This window comes from Harpia harpyja, chromosome Z (assembly GCF_026419915.1).
Source record: "Harpia harpyja isolate bHarHar1 chromosome Z, bHarHar1 primary haplotype, whole genome shotgun sequence".
Taxonomy (NCBI): Eukaryota; Metazoa; Chordata; class Aves; order Accipitriformes; family Accipitridae; genus Harpia; species Harpia harpyja.
In genome coordinates this window covers 104,580,277-104,604,813 of record NC_068969.1, presented here as the reverse complement: position 1 = coordinate 104,604,813, position 24,537 = coordinate 104,580,277, and the positions used below count along the sequence as shown (strand labels likewise).

At 40.1% G+C, this 24,537-nt stretch overlaps 1 protein-coding gene across 2 annotated transcripts in view; it reads right to left on the bottom strand.

Moving 5' to 3' along the window:
* Positions 1–6,042: 6,042 nt before the first annotated feature.
* The window catches only part of NPR3 (natriuretic peptide receptor 3), a 42,099-nt gene continuing 23,604 nt past the window's right edge, over positions 6,043–24,537 (bottom strand). The window contains exons 4-8 of one of the 2 annotated variants that reach the window (XM_052777074.1): positions 19,609–19,744; positions 15,712–15,806; positions 12,379–12,514; positions 10,740–10,827; positions 6,043–7,784 (exon numbers count right to left, since the gene is read on the bottom strand). In XM_052777074.1, the coding sequence (XP_052633034.1) occupies positions 7,673–7,784; positions 10,740–10,827; positions 12,379–12,514; positions 15,712–15,806; positions 19,609–19,744 (567 nt within the window). In that variant the 3' untranslated portion in view covers positions 6,043–7,672. The remainder of the gene's footprint in view (positions 7,785–10,739; positions 10,828–12,378; positions 12,515–15,711; positions 15,807–19,608; positions 19,745–24,537) is intronic. The other variant, XM_052777075.1, reaches the window with a different exon arrangement.

The window sequence follows — 24,537 nt, the reverse complement described above, 5'->3', positions numbered from 1 at the left end:
AAATAAACAAAGGTTATATCCACAGTCATGAATATGCACTCTCCTCTACACAAAACCAACAATAAATAAAATCACATTATATGCAGATAGTTCTACTTACATCAGTACAATATACTATGCAGCTTTCCATTTGTTTTCTACCAAACTGGTACTAGGTTTCTCTGTTGTCCAGTATTTTTACATTAATAATGAACAGTATCACTGAAAAAAGGGGACAAAGTTAACGTCCACAGTGTCTATCCTGAGTCCTCTTAGTTTTGTGATAATTACACCCTATGCACAAGAAACACAGCAAATTCTACCCGTTGCCTTAATCCTGCCACTCCACCCAAGTCTTCACAGCACTTTTACACCCACACAGTAAAGATGACATTGTTATTAGGTAAATACCCAACCTAAGGGCATGGTACCCCCTGAGCAGGTCCTATGCACCACTTAAATCCTGTTTAAATTTTAGGTAAAAGGGGGCTATGTGAGATTTAAAAGGTGAATAAGCTTTCTGCTGAGTCTCTAAGAAAGTAGATATTGAACAATAAAGACAGTGTACTGTGCAGAAAGAGCTTGATCCCATCCTCCGTACAGTCAATAGTATCACCATGGGAGTATAATCAATCCCTGAGTATTTTCCCTCTTCTTTCTCCCTAACTCAACTGGACAGATATTTTCCCTGTATTCTCAACAGATCTTTTCATCCCTTGCATCCTATACTGCAGAAGTCACCACAACATCTGCCACAAAGCTACATAAGGGAGATACTAAACATAGGAGGAAATATTTATCATCTCACATGGCACCAAGATAAATGACCACTGATTAGTAACTGTGATACTGGCTTTTCAGTGGTGGCTCGTTCCTCAGTCACGCTGCATATGCAAGTTCACAGAGAAAGAAAAGTCTGGATCATCACCAAGTATGAACCAACATAGTTGTGCTCATTATGTCTGCTGATGGTTTAGTATAACTAGCAAAACCTCTGTTCATAGTTTTGGGGGCAGAATTGTGTGTTCCCTGTGCATACCAGTTGAAATTACAAAAGAAACCATTAAAACAAGATTATTTTTTTAAATAACCTTTTTGGTACATTTTCTTTGCTTGCTGAAGCGTCCTCTAGAAACATTAACATGACAGAAACACCAAGCAACAGTTCACACAGAGTGGATTTTAACCTTTCAAAGATTTAACACCTAATGAATCCACATAAGATTTCTGAAGTACTATAGCTTAACATACAAACTTTAACAGTGTCAGGTTATTTCGAATATTTTGCCTTTGATGCAGAATATTAACTTAGTGGTTAGTGAGAGATTTTGAATGAACTCTAAGCCTCTCCTTTTGAAAGCTAGTTTTGTATGCTGTAAATGTGGTGTATGTCAGTTGGGAGTCATTCTGAAAGGTAAATTCTGGAAGAAGGAATACCATAATAAAACAGTCTATGTAATGATACACTAGACATAATTAAACACTAGCCCAAGAAAGCCTCAAAGCCGCGGCAGCATTATCTTCTTGATCAAAACCAGCAGTAACCTCATAAAAACACCAACATCAACCTTTATCCTTTCCTCCTCTATGGGTGAGATAAAGGGAGAGCTGCATTTATGCCAGACTTAAGGCTTCACTGGGGCAAACCACAGTGCTTAGGCTTCCTGTCATTCTCTAGAAGAGAAAAGACACTATCAAAGTCTGCCTCACAGCTTGCTGACCCGTGGAGACAGCCAGGTCTGAGGTCTCTCACAAACAGCTATTTGTTTTAATTTCAACAATCATTTTCCATCAGTCTCAGAGCTCAGATGTTAAAAAAGGTATCTGAGAATGGAAAAAATACAGGCCTCAAGCCATCTGAATTCATTTCTGCCTCTAAGCAGGGATATGCACAGTGCAAACACTTCCATTCTTCCACTTGAAAGGTTTCACACACACACAAATCTTTTTGTGCTTTCAGCAGCAAGAAAGAAAGGGGGGGAGGAGAGGAGACACACACAACAGATCCGAAGGTGAAACTTTTTCCAGCATATCCTTAAAAATATATTCCAAAAAGTAACTTTTGTGTTTCTTTGTTTCTAAAAAGGGCTAAAGCTGCCTCCTAAAAAACATGCACTTTGCTGAAATTTGTCCCTTCATTGCTCACTGTTGTGAGACAAGTTACTAGGGCATGTTGCTGACCAACAGAAAAGGTAATGTACCATTAGAAACTTGTGTTTCTGTTCCCATATGCCCTGCTTGGGGAGGGTGGTCACTAGATTTGATGTCATTGTAGAGCAACAACAATTAGGGTAAAAAAAAAAGACTGGGTGACATCACCTGACATCATCTCACCATGCTTGGACTAGTGCATTTTCTGTGAGCCCAGTGGTGCCCAGTAATCATTTTAGCTTTAATGAGACTGCTTCTATAACCACAAAAAATTCATAGTGCCAGCATTGGGTGTTTTTAAAAGGAAAGGATGCCAGCTGCAAAATTCAGACTGAAGTTCTGGAAGTTTTTGGTCAATCCGATTTTTCAACTTTGCTTGCTTAAGACAGGCAACATCAGACAATTCTGGGTCTAGATCTCCAATAAAGACTGGTGTGGCCATGGGTCAACACAAAGTGTGTTGGCAGCTGAGCAGCATGGCGGCAATGAACAATGGCTGAAGTTATGTAAAAGCCACCTCTCAGTAAAGACAGAGCATTTCTGACTAAATGATGGAAAAATGGCTGTCTCTTTTCAAAGTACATCGGAAGCTAGAGACGAGAGCATGAAAAAAAATGGGGAATTCAAGAGTATTCACTCTACCCTGGGAGAAAATGAGGAAAAATAACCTCAACTGCTTTATTTAAAGAAACAGAACAGCTACATGGCTACTCTAAAGCACAGAGGAGGGTAGTGAAGGATGTGGAACTGTCTTGAGCTCCGGAAAAGGTGGACTGAATTGCCAAAGAAATTTATGACCAGGACTATTAGCTTCCTGTCTTTGATGTCTATTCTTGGCTTTCCAAAGCATTATGGCATTCATGAGGTGAAAATCGCATTGGAGCCAAGGTCAGCTAAGGCTGATGCAGCCTGTTCTACTGCAAAGCTGAGAAATTCACTCTGAACTGCTTCAAGATGCTGACTTTAACGCCTGAAGACACTTCACTGAGGGCCTGAGTTTACTTCCACTGAATCAATGAGAAGTGTTTTTCATCAGCTTAATGAGAGTGTGATTGCATCTCCAAGCCAAAAAATGAATCAGAGATCACCCTCCCAGTAAAACATGCTGTCAGGGAGTACACTCTTATTTTGTCCAGCACAAATGTTTTCAAAGCATTAGCTGCACCTTAATAATTCACCATTAAAAACCAACAAAATACTTTCAATAATGCAACAAAGCATTTCTTAAAAACAAATGTAAATAAATCAAGAAAATTTATTTCCAGAAGTCAATGAATATAACTCTTTAATAAGCTGAATTCTGACCACAGTCTTGAAGGTGCACAGCACTCTCAATCAAAAGTTTTAGCAATGACTGAATGTTCTCAGAACTTAGCTGTGTTTGGTCTTCGGTGAAGCACATCACAGAAGGAACTGGTAATTAACTGGTGATGGTGGTAGTCACAAACAACTCAGTACACACACAACTGTCCGTAAACAAAAATTCCAGAACTACCAATGGCCCAGGACAAAGGATCTAGGCATCTGGTTCTAAAGTTGTGGGTCTCAGCATACTAAATCACAGGTACTATTGAAAGTTTTGCTTCATCTTTGTCAACTTGCAACGGAAGTCTACACATTGAAGATAGGAGGGTGGAAGTCAGGTAACTTGTCCACAGAATCCTCAAGAAGAGATTCTTGTTTGAATCAGCTATTAAGCTGACCAATATCTGGTAATTTTAAAAAATGCTAAATTAGCAGAATTTGTCAAACTTTGACAAACAAGAAGTACAAAGCCACTAGTTCAATTTCAATTTAACAGGCACAACTGTAAGATTTAGCAATGAACATACAGCCTATGGGGCCAACCTTTCTCCGATTCAAGCACATGGCAAGATTCCCTTTGGTTCAGCAATGGCCAGCATCATGCCCTTTGGTCCCAAGTGAGCAAAGCACTTATAAGCTGAAGTTGAGCATATTTTAAGTGTATTCTAAAGTGCTGAGCTGACTCAAGGCCCTCCTTGTGCTGCTCTGTAATACAGACGTATGTTTGTAATATGGGCAATCTGATGAAGCCAAAAATGTAGGTTTTCAAAACTCTTTTGAGAATCAATTATTATTATTTTGATTAGACATTCCCTTGCAGAGTTTGAAGCCTAAACATTGTGGCATTGAGTTAATGCAGATGAACCAGAAAGGAAAAGTGCATTAGCTGGTAAAGAATCTCTCTGCTGAATAATCTAAACTCAAGGCATTTTTTGATCTATGGTCCATAGAAGACCTGGGAACTATTAGCAAGAGGCCTGTGAAAGGCAGCTAAGAAGAGCAAGTTTTTTTATGCTATACAGTTATCTACTTACGTGAAATGTCTTAAATGATCTCCACAATTCCATGGGAAAAACACACAGGTAGGTGTGCACCAATTTAGAAAGATTAAACCCCATTGACCTAAAATGTTCTAATATGCAAGAAAGGTTCACCTTCCTTGGGAGGTGCTGGAATGTAAAATTGTGGCTAGGCCTCCATCAGCATCCCACCAACAGACATCTCATAAAAACACTTCTTGAGGTCATGATTAAAAACCCTACATAAAACTGGAGATCAGAATTATTATCTTTTTAATTAAAAAGTGACCTTTCACTATAGGGGATTTTTTTAATAAGTTTAGTTATAGTAAGATGATGCAATAAAAAAGCTGTCTAACAATTTATTGTCCCAGCCACATCTCCTGGCTCAGATATTCTGGTCTGACCTGACTATGCGTGGCACAGGAAAAATGTCAATCTACACTACTGTCTTGCTCCCTAACCAGTGACTGAGTACTAGTTCACACTGCAAGGCAAGTCATAACAAACATAATTTCAAAAAAAGTTTATGCTTCAAATCATACTCTCTTTTCCTACATATTTAAAAATATTTCTTCCTTCTTTCTGTAGCAAAGTAGTCAAATGGGTAAAAGAAAGTAAAAATGCTGAAAGGTATATTTGCAAAACAAGAAGTAGATCAAAACTCCCTTGGAAATTGTTTTAAAAAACTCAAACCTTAAGCATGCCCAGAGGCTAGACAAACTCAACTGCTTGAAAAAAATTCCAGAAATTAATCAGGAAGTCTTTTTTTCTCCCCAGCTCCACAGCAGTATGAATGCTGCTCTAGCCTACATTCTTCTCTGGTGCCCATGAGATAAGGAGGTTACTTCAGAAAACTGTCCGTTGACAACAGTGTTACTTTGGCTAAGGCACCTTTGCAGAAGTCATACAGGCCCAGACTGGGAAATGGAATGATGTAAATCTACCGTGTGACCAACAGCTGTTACAGTGAGTCCTAAGGACACCAAATCTACCTGGCCTACATCCACCACCTTTAATGGAGCTGCCCTGACAGGCAGGAAGCCCTGCCCTCTGGCTGCCTGGGACATGGGACTATATTTCACACGGGCAGGTGATGAACCCCTGCATACGCTAAGAGACAAGTGAAACATAAGAAAAAAAAAAGTCCAAGGAAATACTCCATGGGGTATTTCCCCATCAACAAATAAAAGGCAGCAGAAAGAGGACAAAGCCAGCTTTCACGCTTCCTTCACTTCCAGCTACCCCGAAATGGTTTCTCTCAGTTGGCACTCTGGCTTCTCAGGGCCTAGAAGTTTTGTAGAACACAGGCTTCAGCGCCAGTTTGGAGATTAACTTTCAAGTCTGACTATGACTGCTGAGACCAGAAAGTTCTGCTTATGAAATCAGAATAGGATAAACTAAAAGATTTCACGCACTAGAACCATGTGAAATGTCTTAAGTGATCTCCACAATTCCATGGGAAAAACACACAGGTAGGTGTGCACCAATTTAGAAAGATTAAACCCCATTGACCTAAAATGTTCTAATGTGCAAGAAAGGTTCACCTTCCTTGGGAGGTGCTGGAATGTAAAATTGTGGCTTCCCACAGATGATATTTTTACGGGTCTTCTTCACCACATCTGTAATATGCACTGTTCATTTCCATTTGTTGACTAGAAAGTGCAGGGCTCTCCTTTGTCTAGTATAAAATAACCTGTCAGTAGCTAATTCATCACAGATTCAGTTTTGCTCCTGGTAAAGCCAGTGACAAAAGGGATACTGATGGCAGCAGGATTAAAGTCAGCCCTAGAGTAGTGTTTTACCAACCCGATCCCTGAAGGTAGTTCCTTGCATGTTTAACTGTACACACATGAATAGTTAGTCTCACCAACTAATGTAGGACTATTTAACACGTGAAAAGTTCATTATTTTCAGGATCAGGGCCACCATCACATAGACAACTCAATAACTGCATTCCTATTGTTTAAATAACTATTTGAACGTTGTACATGCCTGGAGAAGAAAGTGCGACAAAAAGTCTGTTACCGTCCACAAAGTCACTTCTCTTCCCCTAAATACTGGTCCTAAAATGTATTTACAGCTGTTGACTTTCCCTGCATGTTACTCCTATCATAAAAAATATGTCTTCAAAACATCCTCTCCCTTAATTTTTAATCCTACCAAAGCAAAAATAGATACTTTAATAGAAAAATACAAGATAAAAAATATCCTAAAAATAAAATGGTAGCATGGAATGTCATTTTTACACAAAAAAGATCCCCTTTTGAATTGCCTCAGCTATACAAACACTTTCGTATTTACAGTTTTGGATGCAGTCCTGTGCTCACTGAAGTTAATGGAATTTTGCCATTGACTTCACTGGGAGCAGGACCAGGCTCTACATGGACTATATTTGCCTCTCTGAAAAGTCATGGCAGTGGAGAGCAAAGAGCATGATAAAACATGTATAAGACTGAGGAATTAGCCAGTCCTCTCAGGAGGCCTGACTGTCTTCCCTCTCACTATTTCACACCAGTGAAACTCATCATCTTTCACTGGAGTTTTTCCTAACTCCCTTCACCTAAGAGGGAGAATCAGTGCTTTTGATTGTGATACTACACAAACAAGGAAAGAAGGGTTTGTGTGTGTTTCCACCTGCCTGACTTTCTCAGCGGAGTTAATTACACCCAAGTGCCTGTTCCCTCCCAGAACTAAACTCCGTATGCCCAATCTTGTATCCCCTGTAATTAATGGCAATGATTCAGTGATGCAGGATCATACCCCAAATGAATCCCTTTTTTCCCTTTGACAGCAACCAGCACCTGTGCCTGTGAAACCATACTTGATACCCATGGGTGAGATCCAATTAAGGAAGGAGGTGGTGGGAGCTAAAAAAAAAAAAAAAAAAAAAGGGAACAGAATGAGGCATTCCCCATCAACTAAACCCATATCTGCTGCCCTTAATATATGCCTTAAGAAATACTGTCTTTACATATTAAGTACATCCTATAACATCAAACTGCATCATTTTCTTTCTTCATGAGATGAAAGGCCATGCGGCATATGTGATTACTAAATCATTCCTGAGCTTCTGAAAGAAATTAAGACAAAATTACTGCTTGAAAGAGTGAGTTCTTCAAGAGCCTCTTCTTTTTACACTGATGTCTTTGGTTGTGTACTTTTCCCTAATTCTTTTTTTTCCCTAGGAAGAAAGGGATTCTTTTTCTTCTTTTTCTTTATGCAGCAGAAAAATGAGATCTAATGGAGTCTTCACGTAACTGCCGATGTTTCCCCATGTTACAGTCCTCCTGTCGAGTTCTTCTCTCAATAGTTATTCTGTATTTCTTTCTGCATGAAAGGAGAGGAACAGAGTGAGAAATCCTTCTCCAGCTATAGGATAACAGGACTTCCCTTATAAAGAATGCCTGTAGGGGACAGCTGGGTGCCAGTTGAAAAATGAAATGTGGCAGAATGTGAAACCCTGGTCAAAGATTAAAGTGGTTTGCCTCGAAACTTTTTACCCAGGCTCAAGAATGCCTGTTAATTTCTACACGGCAGTCTCAAAGCACCAAGACACAGACGTTTGCTTCTTTGAAAATTTCTGATCTAAGTGATTAGGAAGTTTTTGTGAAGTCTCATGTGAACTGTGTCACATCACTGCTTAATATTGATCAAAGCCAAATTTCCTTCCAGTATAAGGCGGGGGGGAACAGGGACGGAACGCACTTTCAGCAGAGTTCAAACAACAGATCTGACTCCTTATTCAGTTGGGTTTCTCACTGAAACCATGTATTAACTAACTAATCCTCCCTTTTCCCTCTGAGAAAGCTACTAAGTTTGTAATGTCAGAGGAGGTAGTATGATGAATTAAGAAGGGGATGTAGAGGATAGAGAAGAAATAAATACAATTGCTCATGCATCAAACACAGTTTTTCCTGTGTGTCTTCCTCTACGGCCTTTTGAAGAATACTGTTATGTTACTTTATACATCAAACAAGGCCTCTGCCTGCCTTTCAGTTTCCCCTTTAGTATCCAAATCTCCCCCCAAAATCATAAGAAGATTCACATTTATGTTTTATGCATTTATGCTCCTACTGAGTTTCAGGACCAGTTTTTCAGAAGGGTCTGAAACCCTGTATACACATTAGTCCAGTCCCATGTGCATACAGTACTGCTTGTGCAGATGCATGACAAAAAGCTTGTATGCCAAGGAAAGCTCTGCTCCACTTGCACATTTAACAGGAGTCAGAGCTAGATATGTAGCAGTGGAAGAATAATTTTCAAAAAACCAAGGTTTTAATTTGGTAACATGGCTCAATAGAAAGTAGGAACCTAGAAGTTCTGAAAAGATTCTCTAGACATTTGTGTCTGTATCAGTAGGCTCCAAAATAACTTGAAAAACCTATGTTTTTCATTTATGTATTTTCAAGTCAGATCCTTCCACAGGTTAGAGCATGCACAGTAGTAGCTCATGCACAAGGACAGGACTGCATTTTAGCAATGTAGCTCTTTAAGTTTAAATCCTTTCAAAGCTACATTATCAGAACTACCACCTAGATCTTTTAACAGTTTGCATGCACACTCAAAGCTGTGTTTGCATGCTCATTTGTGGTAATTACAGACTCAAATGAGATGTAATCAGAAGGTACATACGCAGTTTGAAAGGTGCAGAAGCTGAAGGTACAAATTACTTCCAGGCGCACAATTGATAGACCTACATTTCCTGAAAATCTGACCCATTCATCCTGATACACTATGTTTCATATGTTTATTCTAATGGTGGAATTAGAGGGTTGTCCCTATTCCTGCTTTGAGTGAGTATAATCAGATCTCCAGAGTGAAATTCACCCATGTGCCTTTAGACATCTCCAACGTGCAAATCCATCTGACAGAGTACTCACAGCTTCCTTCAGTCAATGGAGAGAAACAGGCATTTCTAAGAGGCATTATTCTGACCTGGTTTAGCTCTTACATGAGGATGACATGAACTGCACCAAAAAAAGTGCTCATTCCTCCCCTCTCATCATAAATACAAAGACTCAGATTGAGCTGAGGTGTGTACATCTACTTTTACAGACACCCACCTTTGCTCACATATATTTCCAATCCAAATCTTTGTGTCAGATGACTACGAGTTTAAGTCCTGTTCCTACAATGATGCTTTGCATAGTTTTATACCAGCTCAGGATACGTCTTTTGCCTCATTTCTTGTCCTCACATACCAATTCCCTCCCAGTATCAGCAATGCCAAAAAACACACCTAAAAATTATCATCTCAGATTGAGAATGTATAAAAGATGCAAGAACCTCTGATGACATACAATATAAAGACAGACTTGTATTTTCTTTTTCTTTTAAAGACAGTCTTTAATTAGTCCCAGCTAACTTGTCTCAAACCCAAACAACATATTATATAAGCACCAAACACATGCAAGAATAAAACCACCCTGCAGAATTTCACTTGTAAGCACCTGATGAATAATCCTGGTTCTGGGATCTTTTGAAACCCTGGTGGTGTGCTGGTGAATTGAAGCAGTTTTTGCTTGTTTCTTTTTGTTAACATTTTTTTATAAACAGATACTTTTATTGGATTGAATTATTTGATTCTTATATGCAGAAGTTAATTCTATTCTCTTATCTGCCTTTTCTCTTCTATAGCATAAGAGGATAAATTACAGTACATATAAGATGCTGAACATGTATAACTAATTTATTCTGTCAATGTAGGATCAACTCTCAAGACTTTAGACTTGCTGACTAGCAGTGTAAGAATTATTTTACTTAAACAGGAATAAAACACTAATCACCCTGCACTGACCTCAGCTTATTAAGTTAAATGCACAGCTTTGAAATCCAAATGTTGTCTTATACCAAAAGAGAATCTCTTTCTAGCTTCCAGTACAATTCCACTCCGTACTCAAAAACTAAGCATGGTACCAGGCAAGAGATATAAATCTGTTGCATGATCACAGCCTGCACAATTGTGCTGGCAAGGAACACCAAACAAAGAAGGCTTTCAAGGCCAGGGCACTTTTAGTAAAGCAACTGTGAATGACTGGAACTCACTGGAATTACTTCCATGAGTAAAGAGATGTAAGTGGTTACAGGATAAGGCTCTGAGTCAATAAAATGATTTGGCTATACACAAAAGGACAATCAAAGTGTGTTCACTGTCTTTGGTGGGAACGTTACCACAGATTATTATAGTGCCTCTCTGTCTCCCATCAAAGATGTGCTGCCAGGAGCCGAGAGGTTTGGATGATGAGTAAAGAGTTTACAGAACTTTCAATGAATTGGACCAACCTGAAAAAGTAAAAAGCCATTAGCAATCCTGCTCCAAGCAAGGCTCCCACAACTATTCCTGTAACTGCTGATTCTCCTAGACCACCTGCTTGAAAAGTGGAAAAATAAACAATCAGGGTTCATATTGAGAACTATTTGCATTCACATATTGGAAAATACACACAACTAGGAACAACATCCAACATCAGATAATAACTAAAGCCTTTCAGAGCTCAGGACTCCATGGGAACCTCTTCCTTAGTTCCAGTTTCTGCATGTTTTTGTCCTTGCTTTCTTTGGGGTTAAACAAGTCCCCGAGATCAGTGTCAGAGGAAGACACAATTCTAGAGATGTGATACACAGGAATGTTGTTAAGAAGCTGGTCTGGACAGCTTGGTCTGAATCATAACACAGACTGGGATTACAGTGATGCATATACTAGGTATCACTACTGAATATGCCCCAAGTCATTATAACAGAAACAAACTCATTTCAACTGGTTTAGCATCATAATCCTCTATCACCCAGGTTTATTAAAATGATTGTATGATTATCCAACAGCTCCTCAATTATATTTTTTTTCTGAACCTATGCTGTTTCTAGTTAAAGCCATATGAGCTTTGCCTTCCTCCAAATGTCAACACAGGCAGAGCAGGGACACAGTGGCTGAAGTGGAGCCCAGATGAGGACTGTCACTCTGCAAAGTGCAGGGCAGCTGAAGAACAATGGCATTTTCATGTGGGTTCAGCCTGCTCCCTTTTCCATGCCTACCTGGGTTTGCAGAAAGGAACAGAGAAATATTAAGGAAATTTCTGCTCCCTCCTCTTCATTTATCCATGACCCTTTGAGGGGATTTTGTCTGTACATCAGGCTGTCTGGAAGGAAAAAGGTGCATAGCTACACCATGCTGAGCATAGAGGCTATGGCCTGGAAACAGTCTCTACAGCATGTGTGTACACATAGGTTTTTCAGGGATTGAAGAATTATCAGGCTGCAGATACCTCTTCACTGCAGGGCTAGCAATTTGTTTGCTGTGAAAAGCTAAGACCACCTTTTGCCACTGATTGATATCTTCCTACCCTTACCTCCTTGCAATGTCCTGCTCACTTCAACATGGTCTGCGAAGACAGCACACTGGAAAACAAGGACACCTTCTCTGTGGAGGGTAGTCCCAGTATTCTGGATTCACAGGCGTTGACCCATTCAACTGACTTCACTTCTCAGCCTACTGGGCCCCTCGCAGTGCCTTCTCATAGCATTCAAAATCATTCTGCACTGGGAGAACACTGCTCCCATCAGCACTGGCCTCCCCAGCTGCTAATTATCAATATGATTATACTCTCTTTGGGGCTTCAGTTATATCCTTCTTTCTGGCTAAAAGAGATTTTACCTTTTAGCCCCTGGAAAGTCCTAAAGCCTCCAGGGTCCTGGGCTGTGCATCAAGATTACTGTCATGTTTAAGTTCAGGGAAGTGATTCAGACCATGTACTACCCACAGCTGCCACACCTTAACTTCCCAAACAGTCAGCAGAGAGACATAGTCACTATGTCTCAGCCGGACAACTGTGCTAAGCAATTTAATATGGCCTGTTATGCTGCATCACCACACGGATTCCTCTCTCTGACAGCCTGGGCAGAAGCATTAAGTCACTAAACTTACATGATTTACATGGTGTATTGTTTGTGTGCTCTGAAACTCGGCTTTCATCTAGTCGCAGCCTGCCATGATTCCAAGGATATTTCACATTTGATCGAATTTCAAAACGCCCCTGCTTTCCGTAGTAGTCCCCAATCACCTATGCAAAAAAGAAATGAATGAGAAGATTTTTGTATCAATTTAGGGAAGTAAAACAAACAGGAGAGCAGCATCACTCATTTGGACTCCTGTGGCAGGATGTTGAATCACAGAGAATCACACTGAAGGAGTCTGTGGGAGGTTATGTAGTGTATACTCTGCCCCAGGGCAGGATCAGCTGAACAAAAGCATTCCTGACAGATGTTTATCTAACCTGTTCTTAAAAGCCTCCAAAGATGGAGACTTCACAATTCCTATAGGCAATTATTCTGGAATTTAGCTGTCCTTACTGTCAGTTGTTTTCCCTAACGTGTAACCTAAATCTCCTTTGTTGCAATTATCCTTCACTACTTACCGAATTGCCACCAGACTTAGAGACTCCTCCTCTCTGAAACATTGCTTTACATATTCACAGGCTCTTATCTGGTCTGCCCTCAAGCAGAAGCTTCTCTTCTATATAAACCCAGTTCACAAAAGTTTTTTTAACCCTCTGAATACTCCTCCTGCTCTCCCTGGGCTTTCTTCAATTGCTCTATAGTGGGTTGAGTGCTCAGGACTGTCACCCAGTTAAGTGAAAGTATCATTTCAAGTACCTTGTGGGCTGAGGTTCCCGACTACATGCTCCAGGCTGGACTTTTCTATTTTGCACGGATCTGGAGGTACTTGACCATGTTCAGCTAAAATCTTCAAATCTCCTGAAGAACTGTGGCACAGCCTGTCATCCTCCAGCTTGTATTTCTGCAGTTGTTGATATTTCCACAGAAAAGGCCTTTCATGCTTATTATTCTGGTAGCATGGCAGGACTATTATTTCAGACCAATTCATCAAGATACTTTAGAATTTCGGTCCTGTCCTCAACAGTAAATCCAGACTTTACTCAAGATAACATGTTGGATCTGCTGCAAAGCTGCAGGACTAAATTGTACTAACAGTAGTGGGTTACTCATCTGAAAATAGTTCCAAAAAAAATCTATGTACAGTAATAAAGGCCAAATATCATGACACTGAAGTAGTCAGAAGTGATGGCAGAAGCGTATCAAAAGACATATTTGTCCTATCATGGATAAAAACCCCATTTATTAATACACTGGATTTAGAATTCAAGCCACTGACAGCCTGTTCAAATCTTTCACCTAAATTTCATTTTGAAGGGAAAGAGTTAAAAGGTAACTTTTGTCCTGGTTAGATACACAAAAGTAGTTTTCACACTAAATAAAGGAGCTAATTTCTCTCCCAGTTTTGCAACTGGGAGATAAATCCTTAGAAGAAAGACTTTTTTAACATTTGTCCAAAAATAGAGGCAAATTGCATGAACTGGAAAAAGTAGAGGGAAAAAACCTCAGAAACCATTTGCAGGCAGCAGACTATACATTAAAAGACTGTTTAATTTATCAAACAGGAGTGGGAGAGTCCTCTACCAGCAGGGCTTACTAAATGTGAAAGCACACAGAAAGGCTTAAGAAGTACAAAAAGCTATAAGCAGCAACCAAGTGGATTCAGACCAGAAGTAGGATATAGATTTTTGAAGAGCAAGAGTGGTTAAACAGTGGAACAAATACCGAGGGAGCAAGGGGGGCAGTCCCTGTTCTTCAGTGTCTCCAAATTAAAAACAAATGCCTGTTACCGCGTGAGATTTAGTCACATGTAAACTACAGGGCTCCATACAAGGGTAAGAAACCTGCCTGCCCGTGACACAGCAGAGGTCAAACTAGGTAATCTTGTGTTTTCTTCCAGCTTTAAACTCTGTGAATGGACCTGGGAAAACAGCTCTGCCTGGACATCCATTTATCTGGCTCAGTTCAGCTGAGAAACGTTCTCACACAAACACAGCAAAAATTGGCAAAATGAATAAAACAAGGCATCAAAGAAACAATGTTTTTAGAGTGAGGCATGAGGGTAGAAATAAATGTAGCAGACACAAGTAATAAGTAGTCACATGTGAAATATTTTAATTGCATGTATATTTATATACATCATAAAGCAGAGGGAAATTAAAATGAGCAATATGTTAAAAGGAGAAATGTAACATGAAAGAAATCAAAGATAGTTTAAATTGCAAGTGAAAGAGCAATGGGAAGAGTAGGAGAGGGGGATTAAATTGATAAACTAGATAAGAAGCTAATGGACCAAACAAACAGAAAAGATACAAAAAAGTTGTTCAAACCAAACTTATCCCAACAAATCTGTACTCCTAGCTTCAATTAATGATGATTACTCCTACCCTGGGAGTGTCTGCAGTTTATTGCTGTAGCTTTTCCGTCACTTTTACACACCAAAACACACTAGACATCCTGATGCTTTTAAAAAGGCTTCTTGAATTTGTCTCTGCCACAGCACTGACAAGAACAACATAACTTCACTGGATTCAAATCCACACATAGAAATGACCAGCTCAGATTTACTGCCGCTTTATGTTTGAGCTTGATGAAATAAGGGAGGCCAGCAAAGCTTAGGTTGATGCTGACTTTGCAACTAACAGAAGCTTTATGCTGCAGCTGGAGTTAGGGTAATGTATGAATTAATATTGCTATTAATCATGTTATTCTCTGTGTGCCACTGGTGCTATTTCTCACAGGCCGTTTTCACACTCTGGCTGCTTCCACTCCTGCTGCGTCCAGTGGAATAACCCACGCGGTGTACATGGAGCTGTCTGATTAAAATGTCTTTTAAACATTGAAAACAAGACACGCAGGTCTTACTCCCTGACAAACAAGGTAAGGCAAGGTCTGCACTCCTGCCTGTGGCTGACCACAGGGTAAGATTAAAATACATGTACTCACTGTGTTTATACATCAGGGTAACTCATGCATCCCTGTTGCTATAAGATTAATCTTCCTTCTTACCAATGAATAAAAGGCCTCGCTCATTTTAAACAATAATTTCCCATATTCAGAATTTATCAGTGCTAGCTAGCTTGTGAGATTTCACCCTTTAAATTTTAAAGACTCTAGCATCATGTGAAGAAAGATGGATTGTTAAAGAAAAGAAGTTAAGAAAGTTTAAAAAAAGCTCAGTATAACTACTTCAAGATAATTATTTTACAGAAAGAATTTGGTCTCCAGGTTGATCAACTTAAGCAATACCATTTTAATGTGTATATTAAATAAACAGATGCCCACCAAGTAAACAGATGATATTGTGTTACATCACATTGGCTAATTCATCAGTGGCCAATTGCAGTGGTGTTTGTTTCCTTACCTCCTGCGTGCCTGCCTCTGGGTCCGTCATTCCAATCACAGAGAAATCCCCGTATCTGTCTCCATTGGCATCAATGGACACCTGCCCTGCAATGCCTAAAGAATTGCATGTGAAGAATTAGAAAATTAATTAGTTAAAATACTGAGTCTTTCCAAGGAAAACAAGAAAACAGTGGACAGGTTTTTACAGACTGATATGACAGGAAACCTCATCAGTCTCCCAGCATTTTTGTTGGCATTCCAAAAGAAATTGTAATTTCACCTCAGTGTCTGCATTCCTGAATTCTTAACATTTCTCCTTTCTAAATATCAAATGTGTGAGACTGTTTGGGGAATACATAAGAAAAAAATAATCCAAAAGCCAGCATGCAAGAATAAAACACAAATATATTTAACGTGAATTATTTACGGAAAGCCTAACCTTGAAATATCTAACGATGCCACAATAAGGACAGTCTAGCTCATGTGCTGCAGAGGACGCAGGGGCACAGCCCTATGCCCCACAGACTGACGGGGCTCGTGCACCCATACAGCCAGTCCCATGTTGCTTCCATCTGATGGGATAGGGGAGCAGGCGTGGACAAGGGGCACCATGTACACTACATATGTATTAAGTCCCGCATTCATTTACATAGGATTAACTGCGTAATATGTTTTATATTTTTAGACCCCCAGTTCACTTCCTTCCTTTGCAAGTTCTAGGAAACTTTAGGGAAACTGGGAATCATAAGAGTCGTAGGATAACTCAGGTTTGAAGGGGCTTCAGAAGTCTTGAGCCCAACCTCCTGCTCAGAGCAGGGTCCGTCAGGGCATCAGAATAGGAGGATGCTCAGGGTTTTATCTGGTCTTCAACACCTCCAAGGATGGAAACTGTACAACCTCTCTGGAACAACTTGTTCCAACTGTCATGGTGAATAAACACTTCCTTGCATTCAGTCTGAACCTCTTCTTTCAATGTATGCCCTTGTGTACAAAGAGCATGGCTCCAATTCCTTGCGGTGTAAGTCAAACAGGTTCTTAAAATCCATCAAACAATACCAATCAACTATGATGAAGACATTGTAAGACTTTGCTGATATGCTTTATCATCTCAGATATTCTCAAATGTGATCCTCCACTGACACCAACACATAGCCATTTACACTGGTGCAACTCAAACAGGCATCATTATACATCCATGTTACACCAACTACATGACTAGACCAGACACAAAGCAGTAGAGAATCAGGTTCTCAGTGACTGTAAATCAGAAGAGAGAGGTCAGATCTTCAGTCAGAGTGTATATTCCCCTCAACATACCTAATGATAGTAAACATGCAACAGATTAACACACCTCCATTTATCTTGTCTTTATTCCCGTTTAGTGAGGTCAGGAATGTTTAAACTTACTGTGATTTTCAAAACATGTAGTGGTCATCGAAAGATTATTGTCAAGAATCTGTTTTGTTATAACAATACAGTAATCAAACAATTGCCTATTTAATTACTGCAGGAAAACAGAATGGGTATTAACAACCACTTGGCTGTGAAAGCACTGGAAAAGGCCACTATGAAGAGCTGCAACGTCCTTGCCTACACGGCAATTTGGATTCTGGATCTGACAGGAGGTGTTAATTGGAACAGACACCTTCCTGGCCTATGAAAGCCAAAACTCAGCTTTTAGAAGTAGGTGCTAAAATTTGCTAAAACTCAGAATTCCTATGGGATTTCTTTTTAATGGGAAAGACTAATTTTTAACTTTTCCATCTGAATTGAAACAAAGATTTTGAAATGTTGACATTTCCCACAATGTTCCTCCTTAAGAAACGTATTTAGGAAATTTTGGAACAAACTTAATGAAGAACTGCGTTTGGATGAAGGATTTTATCCAGATTGTCTTTTTGTTCTATTATGTTAGATACCTACATACAGAAAATGTTGCTATTTTTTCAGAGGAAATGCCAATGAATAGAAAATATTCTCCACAAAAAGTGCCCTGCAGTCATACCAGGGTGTCTCTAACAACCCAAGCAGTGAGAAATCCACCTCAGCCTTATCCTTTCCTAAGCACATGATGTTGCCTGTGCCTTTGCAGCTGGCAGACTGTGAAAACTGCAGGAAACAGCATCCACATCCCACTGAATTTCTGATGGGTCTCCTATTCAGAGCAGGCTGTAAAATGAGGTGCCCAGGCAATTTGATATCTAGATGTCAGCAGTTAAATTGATGTCATTAATGAAACTGGAGTTCTCATCATCAAGGCCCACAAAAGTTTAAGTGAATTATAAAGCTTCGGTCCTGCAGTAGAGCCTGGTGGGTTTATGCATGGACCATACTCTGCGATGCTGCAACCACTTCAGAGAGGGGATTACGGGCAGAATAAAGGGACGTAATTTTCCTAAAAGGACTGGCTTGCAAGACATCAAGTTAAAGGCCTCTTTCAAAATCCGTTTTATCCTTGTAAATTATGTCCAGCAAAGTACTGCCACTGGGAGGAGATGGTATATGACTTAGATGGCATTTTGACCTTTTCAACTGCACACTCACAGCTCAACTTGACAGCTACATTTTCAGAATAGCTGTGACAGGTCAGCCAGCAACAACAAACTAGTTTTCACAAGTGGGAAAAGAGAACATTTTTTCCTCCTGGCTGGTTTTACAAGAAAGGTGTGAGAATCAACCACAGAACCTGCATGGAGCACATGGTACTATAAAAGACTTGCATGGGCACACCAGCTGGTGGCTTCCTGGAGCAGAGAAGCAGGAGTAGAGAAAACACAGACAGGCTGCGCTGGGGCATCTGTTCATACACAGGATAACCAAACAGTGAGGCAAATCCTTAGACACACAAATACCCTCTGTTAAAACAGTATGTCTTGGGAAGCCATGGATGCGAAGGGAGGTAGTGGGACATCAAGCACAATCTCCAGCTGGTGTAGGGCTCCTTATGGGATGACTGCAACCAGCATAATTAAAGCAATCCCTGTGTTGCCTTAAGCTGCCCTGGGGATCTTTTTGCCTTGTGTTCAGGCCACAGTTTGAGAACAGAAAAGAGGTTTGGAGCTGCTGTCCTTCTTGCCTTCCTCTGCTATGTCCAGTGTGTTCTTAGAGCAGAGAACCTGGCCACTGAGGTTTTTCTTACACATTCAAAATAATCATTCACTTCTTATCTAGGGGAAATGTCTCCTCTTAGGCATTTCCATAGGAAATCTCGCCAATCCTACACCAAAATATTGGAGTATTATAAGAGATGGATGGGAAAATTCTAAGAGATGAGAGATGAATCCAGTAATCCTCTGTTTCTTTATTATGATCCCTACCTGGCAAAAGCACTCACACCGCTTTGCATCAGCAGGGTGACATACAAGTGCCGGTTGCACTGCGGAATTGCAACCTACAGGATTAGGCATAGAAAGGCACAGTGCTATTCAGCTCCTGTCTCTGAGATAACACACACAGCTCCTGAAAGAAGGCTGGGGGGAAATCCTTCTAGGATCCAAAGGAGCCCCGTCAAGAAACAAAATAACCTGGCACCTGCTTGCTTCTAGCCATTCCCAGGCTTTTAAGATAAAAAAGTCAAATGGAAAAAATGAAGCACTCTCAGAGCTAAAAGATGCACATGAGTAAAGCGAGCAGCTGTAATCTTTTAAAAAACAAAAATGGAGCCTGAGAAAATTATTGGTATTTCTTTACAACATCAGTGAGGGTCATTAAATTGTTAGGAGTTTTTTGAGCTGAGTAAGACCTCAAGGGTTGGTGAAAAAAACCAAGTCAGACTGGTGAGGTATGTGAGCCATATGGTTTCATATGGTTATTTTCCTCTCATTCAAGAGTGGAATAGGCCCAGGTCCTTACTCTGCACGCAACAAAGACCTGAATTTTTTTGACTCTGAAGCTGGAATTCCATATTAACTCTCACCTTCGTATGTTCTGTTCCGTGTTTGCTGAACAATTTTTTCCCCATCTTTCTTACTGAAACCAAACTTCAGGACTTCCTGTAAAGCTAGAGCATAAAGAAGAATAGCATCATGGAATCCTTCCACAAACATGTTCACCTAAAAAAAAATAAAAAAGAAAATAAAAGCAATGGCAATTGACACATGAAAAACTTTTCTTCCCTGTGGAATTGATTAACTAGGGGTAATCTCCAAATTAATCAAAATGACTAATTTGGAAGGTTATTTTCTCAACTGCTGGAACACAAAGGAATGTGTCTCAAAAAAACTCAGGGGGAAAACAGCAACTTTTGACTCATTTTTAAAAACAGTTAACCACTATCTGCTATTCTGAACATTCAAATCACACTTTAATGTTGTGTCTGAATAGCTCTGCAGATAGGGGAGAAATTTACAGATCACAGTTCCCATGCCCAGATGCACAAATTCTGCAGCTGACCATGTGAGATTCTGTAAGGTACTGAGCAACCCCATCCCACAGCACCGAATATGTCCTCCTGCCCCTGCACTGAGGACTCAGCACCTCTCAGGATTGGGAAGTATGTTCTGCCATGATTTTTTTTGGAAAGTGCAACTGGTGGATTTGCTTGTTTAATGATTACCACTTCCATTTCTGGCCCTTGTTCAGCTGAGCATCTCTCCACTAGCAAATGAGCAATGGAGGAAACTACTTACCCTCTACAGTAATGCATTCTCTGGAACTGCAAGGAGAACAGTTTCCTGTCCTTTACAGTTTTTTCAGTAAGTAAGTGACACGAAATGAATGAAATGTTGTTTTCTAACCCTAATATAAAAGACTGCTGCCAACCAGCTCTGCCTCCCACAAGTCTTTGTAAGCAGCCTACAGCTTTTGGTCTACATCACTGTGAGTAACAACAACAGCTAAAAGCTGCAGTGCTGCAGCCGCAGAGTGCTGCAGAAACATTACAGGTTTACTCACAGAAGCCTGGTGTGCTTCAGTGATGAAGCCATAATTACTTCAGGAGCTGAGTACAGATGGAGACCCATAAGCAGAAACAGACACACATGGCTTGAGCAGTACAGGTATTCCTCTTCTGTAAGCAGCAGCTTGCATCTCAGTAGTGCAATGCACCCTGCCTTGATGCACAATAATTCAGAATGAACTATCTTTTCAGCTGCAGGAAAGATGTTCCCATTCACTCACAGTTTCATTACAATGGAAAAGCTCCTGACATCCTAGCAAAGGCGTAATCGATGATTATACCACATTACGAGGTCTCTTATTGCCATTTCCAGTGAACAACCCACCTCTACAAATATTCTCCTGGGTAGAAACAACATTTAGCTTATCTTCCACTTCACTGTATCTAAACAATTTAAAATGTTGGTAAGTAAAGTGTTACTCTAACTCTCACGGTTTTGCTGGACATTAAAAATGCTAAAAGATAAAAACATGTAGCCAGTTAAGTAAATAACTGCTCCATAGATAAAAAGTATTACATAGTTGATTGGCTAAGCCGAACTGACCAAGCCCCTGGTAATGTAATTACATGCAAGACATTCCTTCACTCTTAAACCAGCTGCCAACACTAAGGAGAATTTTGGAATTATTTACTGATAATACTAAAGTTTACATTGCTCTGGCATTTAAAATTGGACTTTTAGATAACTCCAACCTATGTTTCATTAAGAAAATGCACCACCAGTTTAGGGGAAGAGCCCACAGTGCTACAGAAGGCACAGAACAGCTCAGCTCAGTCTGACAGCCAAAGACTAAAAGGCAGCTGCAGTTATTTTGACCTAAGGAGAAAGCATGAAAGAAGAGGTGAAAGGCAGGCTTTTGGTTGAATAACAAGAGCTGATGGACAGAGTGCACGCTAGGACAGGCTTTGCCAGCAGGGGATTTAATTTTTCAGAATTGAAAAAAACCCCCAAACCGAGAAACCACAAAGCTCGACAACTGCTTTCTGTGCCAGCGTCAGAGTCCAAGTGGCCTGTGGATGATCAAACAAGGGCTTTCTTGAAGTGACACTCATTCTCTGAGGAGAGAAATGAGTCTCTCTAGTTGCTTTACCTCCCTGCTGGCTGATTTACAGCTTGTGGCTGGCATCCATTTCAAGGAAAGCTATTTATCACTTCCTTTGTCCATGGCAAAGACCTCTCAGTGTAACACAGCAACCTTCAAAATCCATTTTGTCAGCTTATTTGCTCAATCTGAAATCTACACATGCCACCAGCCTGAAAACCCTCCTGTAGACACTGCAGATTTGCCAGATAAGCCCTGTCAAAACTCACCTGGCAGTTGGGACGTTACTGCCACAGCCCCTTGCCTTGACTCTTGGCCAAAAGCCCTGACGTTACATGCAAAAAATCACATTAGAAAATCATCAGAAGATCGTCTGTGCCACCTCTCAGTTCCTCACGCACAAACCCCAGCATTTTATCCTATGCTGTCAAGGAAGGTGAAACTGCAGGTAATTTATGCCATTTCAAATCTTCTTCTAAAAGAGTAATATTTACTCTTTATACCTTATGTTTGCAGGTGAGACTGCACCTACACTCCCCAGCCAAATGATATGTTGGGCACACTACCTACTTTTCACATTATTCCGGGAACATGTTCAAGCACCAGTTTTTGAAAGGGAAAACAGGATGCCATGAAGGTCATAAAGTTTTCCTGCATATCATCTTGCTCAATCATTTGGAACTTGCCACGATCCTACACAGAGAATGGGTTGCATGATGTGTAGGACTGCTCTAACCTAGAAGGGAGAAAACATCAGAGATGGGAGGAATATTACAACATGAAGTAATGGCTGCAGATAATTTTGAAGGGATTGCTCTTTCCTTGTTCCATTTTCCACCTGTCCAGAGCTCACTCAGGTTCATTTTGCAGCCCTGTTCCCTGTGACTGTCTACAACAGATCCCCTGAGTAAAAAGAGTGCAAAATTTGTTCCATGTGATACCACTCCTGACTTATTAGAACAGTGTCTCAAGCCATATAGTCCCAGAACTTCCTTTCTGGACAACATTAACTCTGTTAATGATAACCCATGTACCTCATGGGTATGAAGGATTTTCTTTCTTCTTCTTCTTTTTTTATTATTTTAACATAGCTTCTGTTCTGCCTTCAGTCCTATCAGAAATGATGAAACAGACTGACACCAAATTTTCCTCAATAATTTTTACACTTTTTGGCCTGTGTTTATTTGAATTTTGGAATACCTGACAGTAAGAATAAATAATACTTACAAAACAACCCCTATCCTTCCTTTGCTGCAGGAAAAGGGTTAAAAAGGGCTAGAAGAAGTATATGTGCCATGAATGTTTCAAATAGGAATGAGAGTAAATGTGAAGATGTCTTCACAGGTTGCCTGACGGTCTCCATGGCAATTAATAATGTGTGGTTCAACATCAGACAGCCCTCAGGACAAAACTAAACAGATTATAGAAGCTATTAAAGATCCACTAATCTTGTAGGTAATTAACAGTTCTTTTAGTTGAGCTCTAATAAAACACAGAAATTTTTGATTATAGTATTTTTCATTTTGATTTATGCTGTTTTTTTAACTACAGGTGTGAGCTGAGCTCCAAATGCTGTGATCATAATTTGCACGTCAGGTCTACCAAAATGTTGCTGTCCCTGACCCATACTGCACAGCAGAGCCACCCCTTAACATGTGTCATCAGCAATGTGAGTGGCAGCAGAGAAGCTGCCAGGTTTGCTGAACATCTTTGGAGGCTGCAATACAAATATGTGGAAACTCCCCTGCTGGTATATCTTCCGTATTACTTTTACATCCCACGCAAGGTACCACATAACTAAAAACCAGGTAAGCTAACTGGATGAGATAAGCATACATTTGAACCTTCTATTTTCCTACCTTTCTACTCTAATTAACCATCTTCCATCAGAAAAAAAACCCCTCTCCATGGAAATCACATGAATAAATTTTACACAGTTCGAAGTTATAGTTCCCCAAGCAGCTATAGTATGACCACACTATTCATATATACCAAGGTGTTAACAGCATACACAGCAATGCAAAATACTACCGACGTGGAAGACAGCCAAGCTACAGCTATGCAGGACCCATAATTTTCCATATCCTGCCCACTGACTGTTAAGTAAGCTTATTCTCTTCCACCTGGAACTGCCCAGCTCTGAATCACAGCAATTACAGCAATTCATACCACTTCAGTGCTAGGTGGGGAGGATCATCATCACTTTTTCTCTACTACAAAAGCAAACAGCTAACATTCCCCAAACTTGGTCTCTGCATCTTCTTCCCAGTACATCCACAGTGATTTTCAAGTTGTCAAACTATAGTCCCTGCCAAAATCAGTGAGGACCCTGGGGGATTGCATAGGGCATACCCAGACTTTTTGCAAAAATCTTACCAATTTACATACTTGACATGATGCTTAGGTGAGCTAATGGCCACTGAAAGCTCACTGGTATTTCACCCTCTTTCAGATTAGTCCACAGGGATGAAATTTAAGCAATCAAATATCGAAGTTTGATCCTATAAACACATGAAGCTCATCTAACCTCAGGACTATGAACACTGTAAATGAATCCTTGTGAATTTTACCAATACTGTATTATACTGTAAAACTATAGCATGACACAGTAAAAATATGGCAATGAACTTCAAAAACAGCAACTATATTTCAAATATATAAATGCTATGATGTACTTCAAGCCAACCTTATGCCAAGCTGGTTCACCTGCTTCATGGCTATGCACTTCTCCAGCACAGCAACCCATCTAACAGTTTAGGTAGATGTTTTCCTACTATCTCATGCTGTTTCAATGTATCTCAATAAAACAGTCTTTTCCTAAGCAGTTGCAGTTTAACTGTCAGTTCTCTCTTTTTAATCCTTCTTCACCAAGCTAATTATAATTACAGTCTTTCCTTTATGAGCT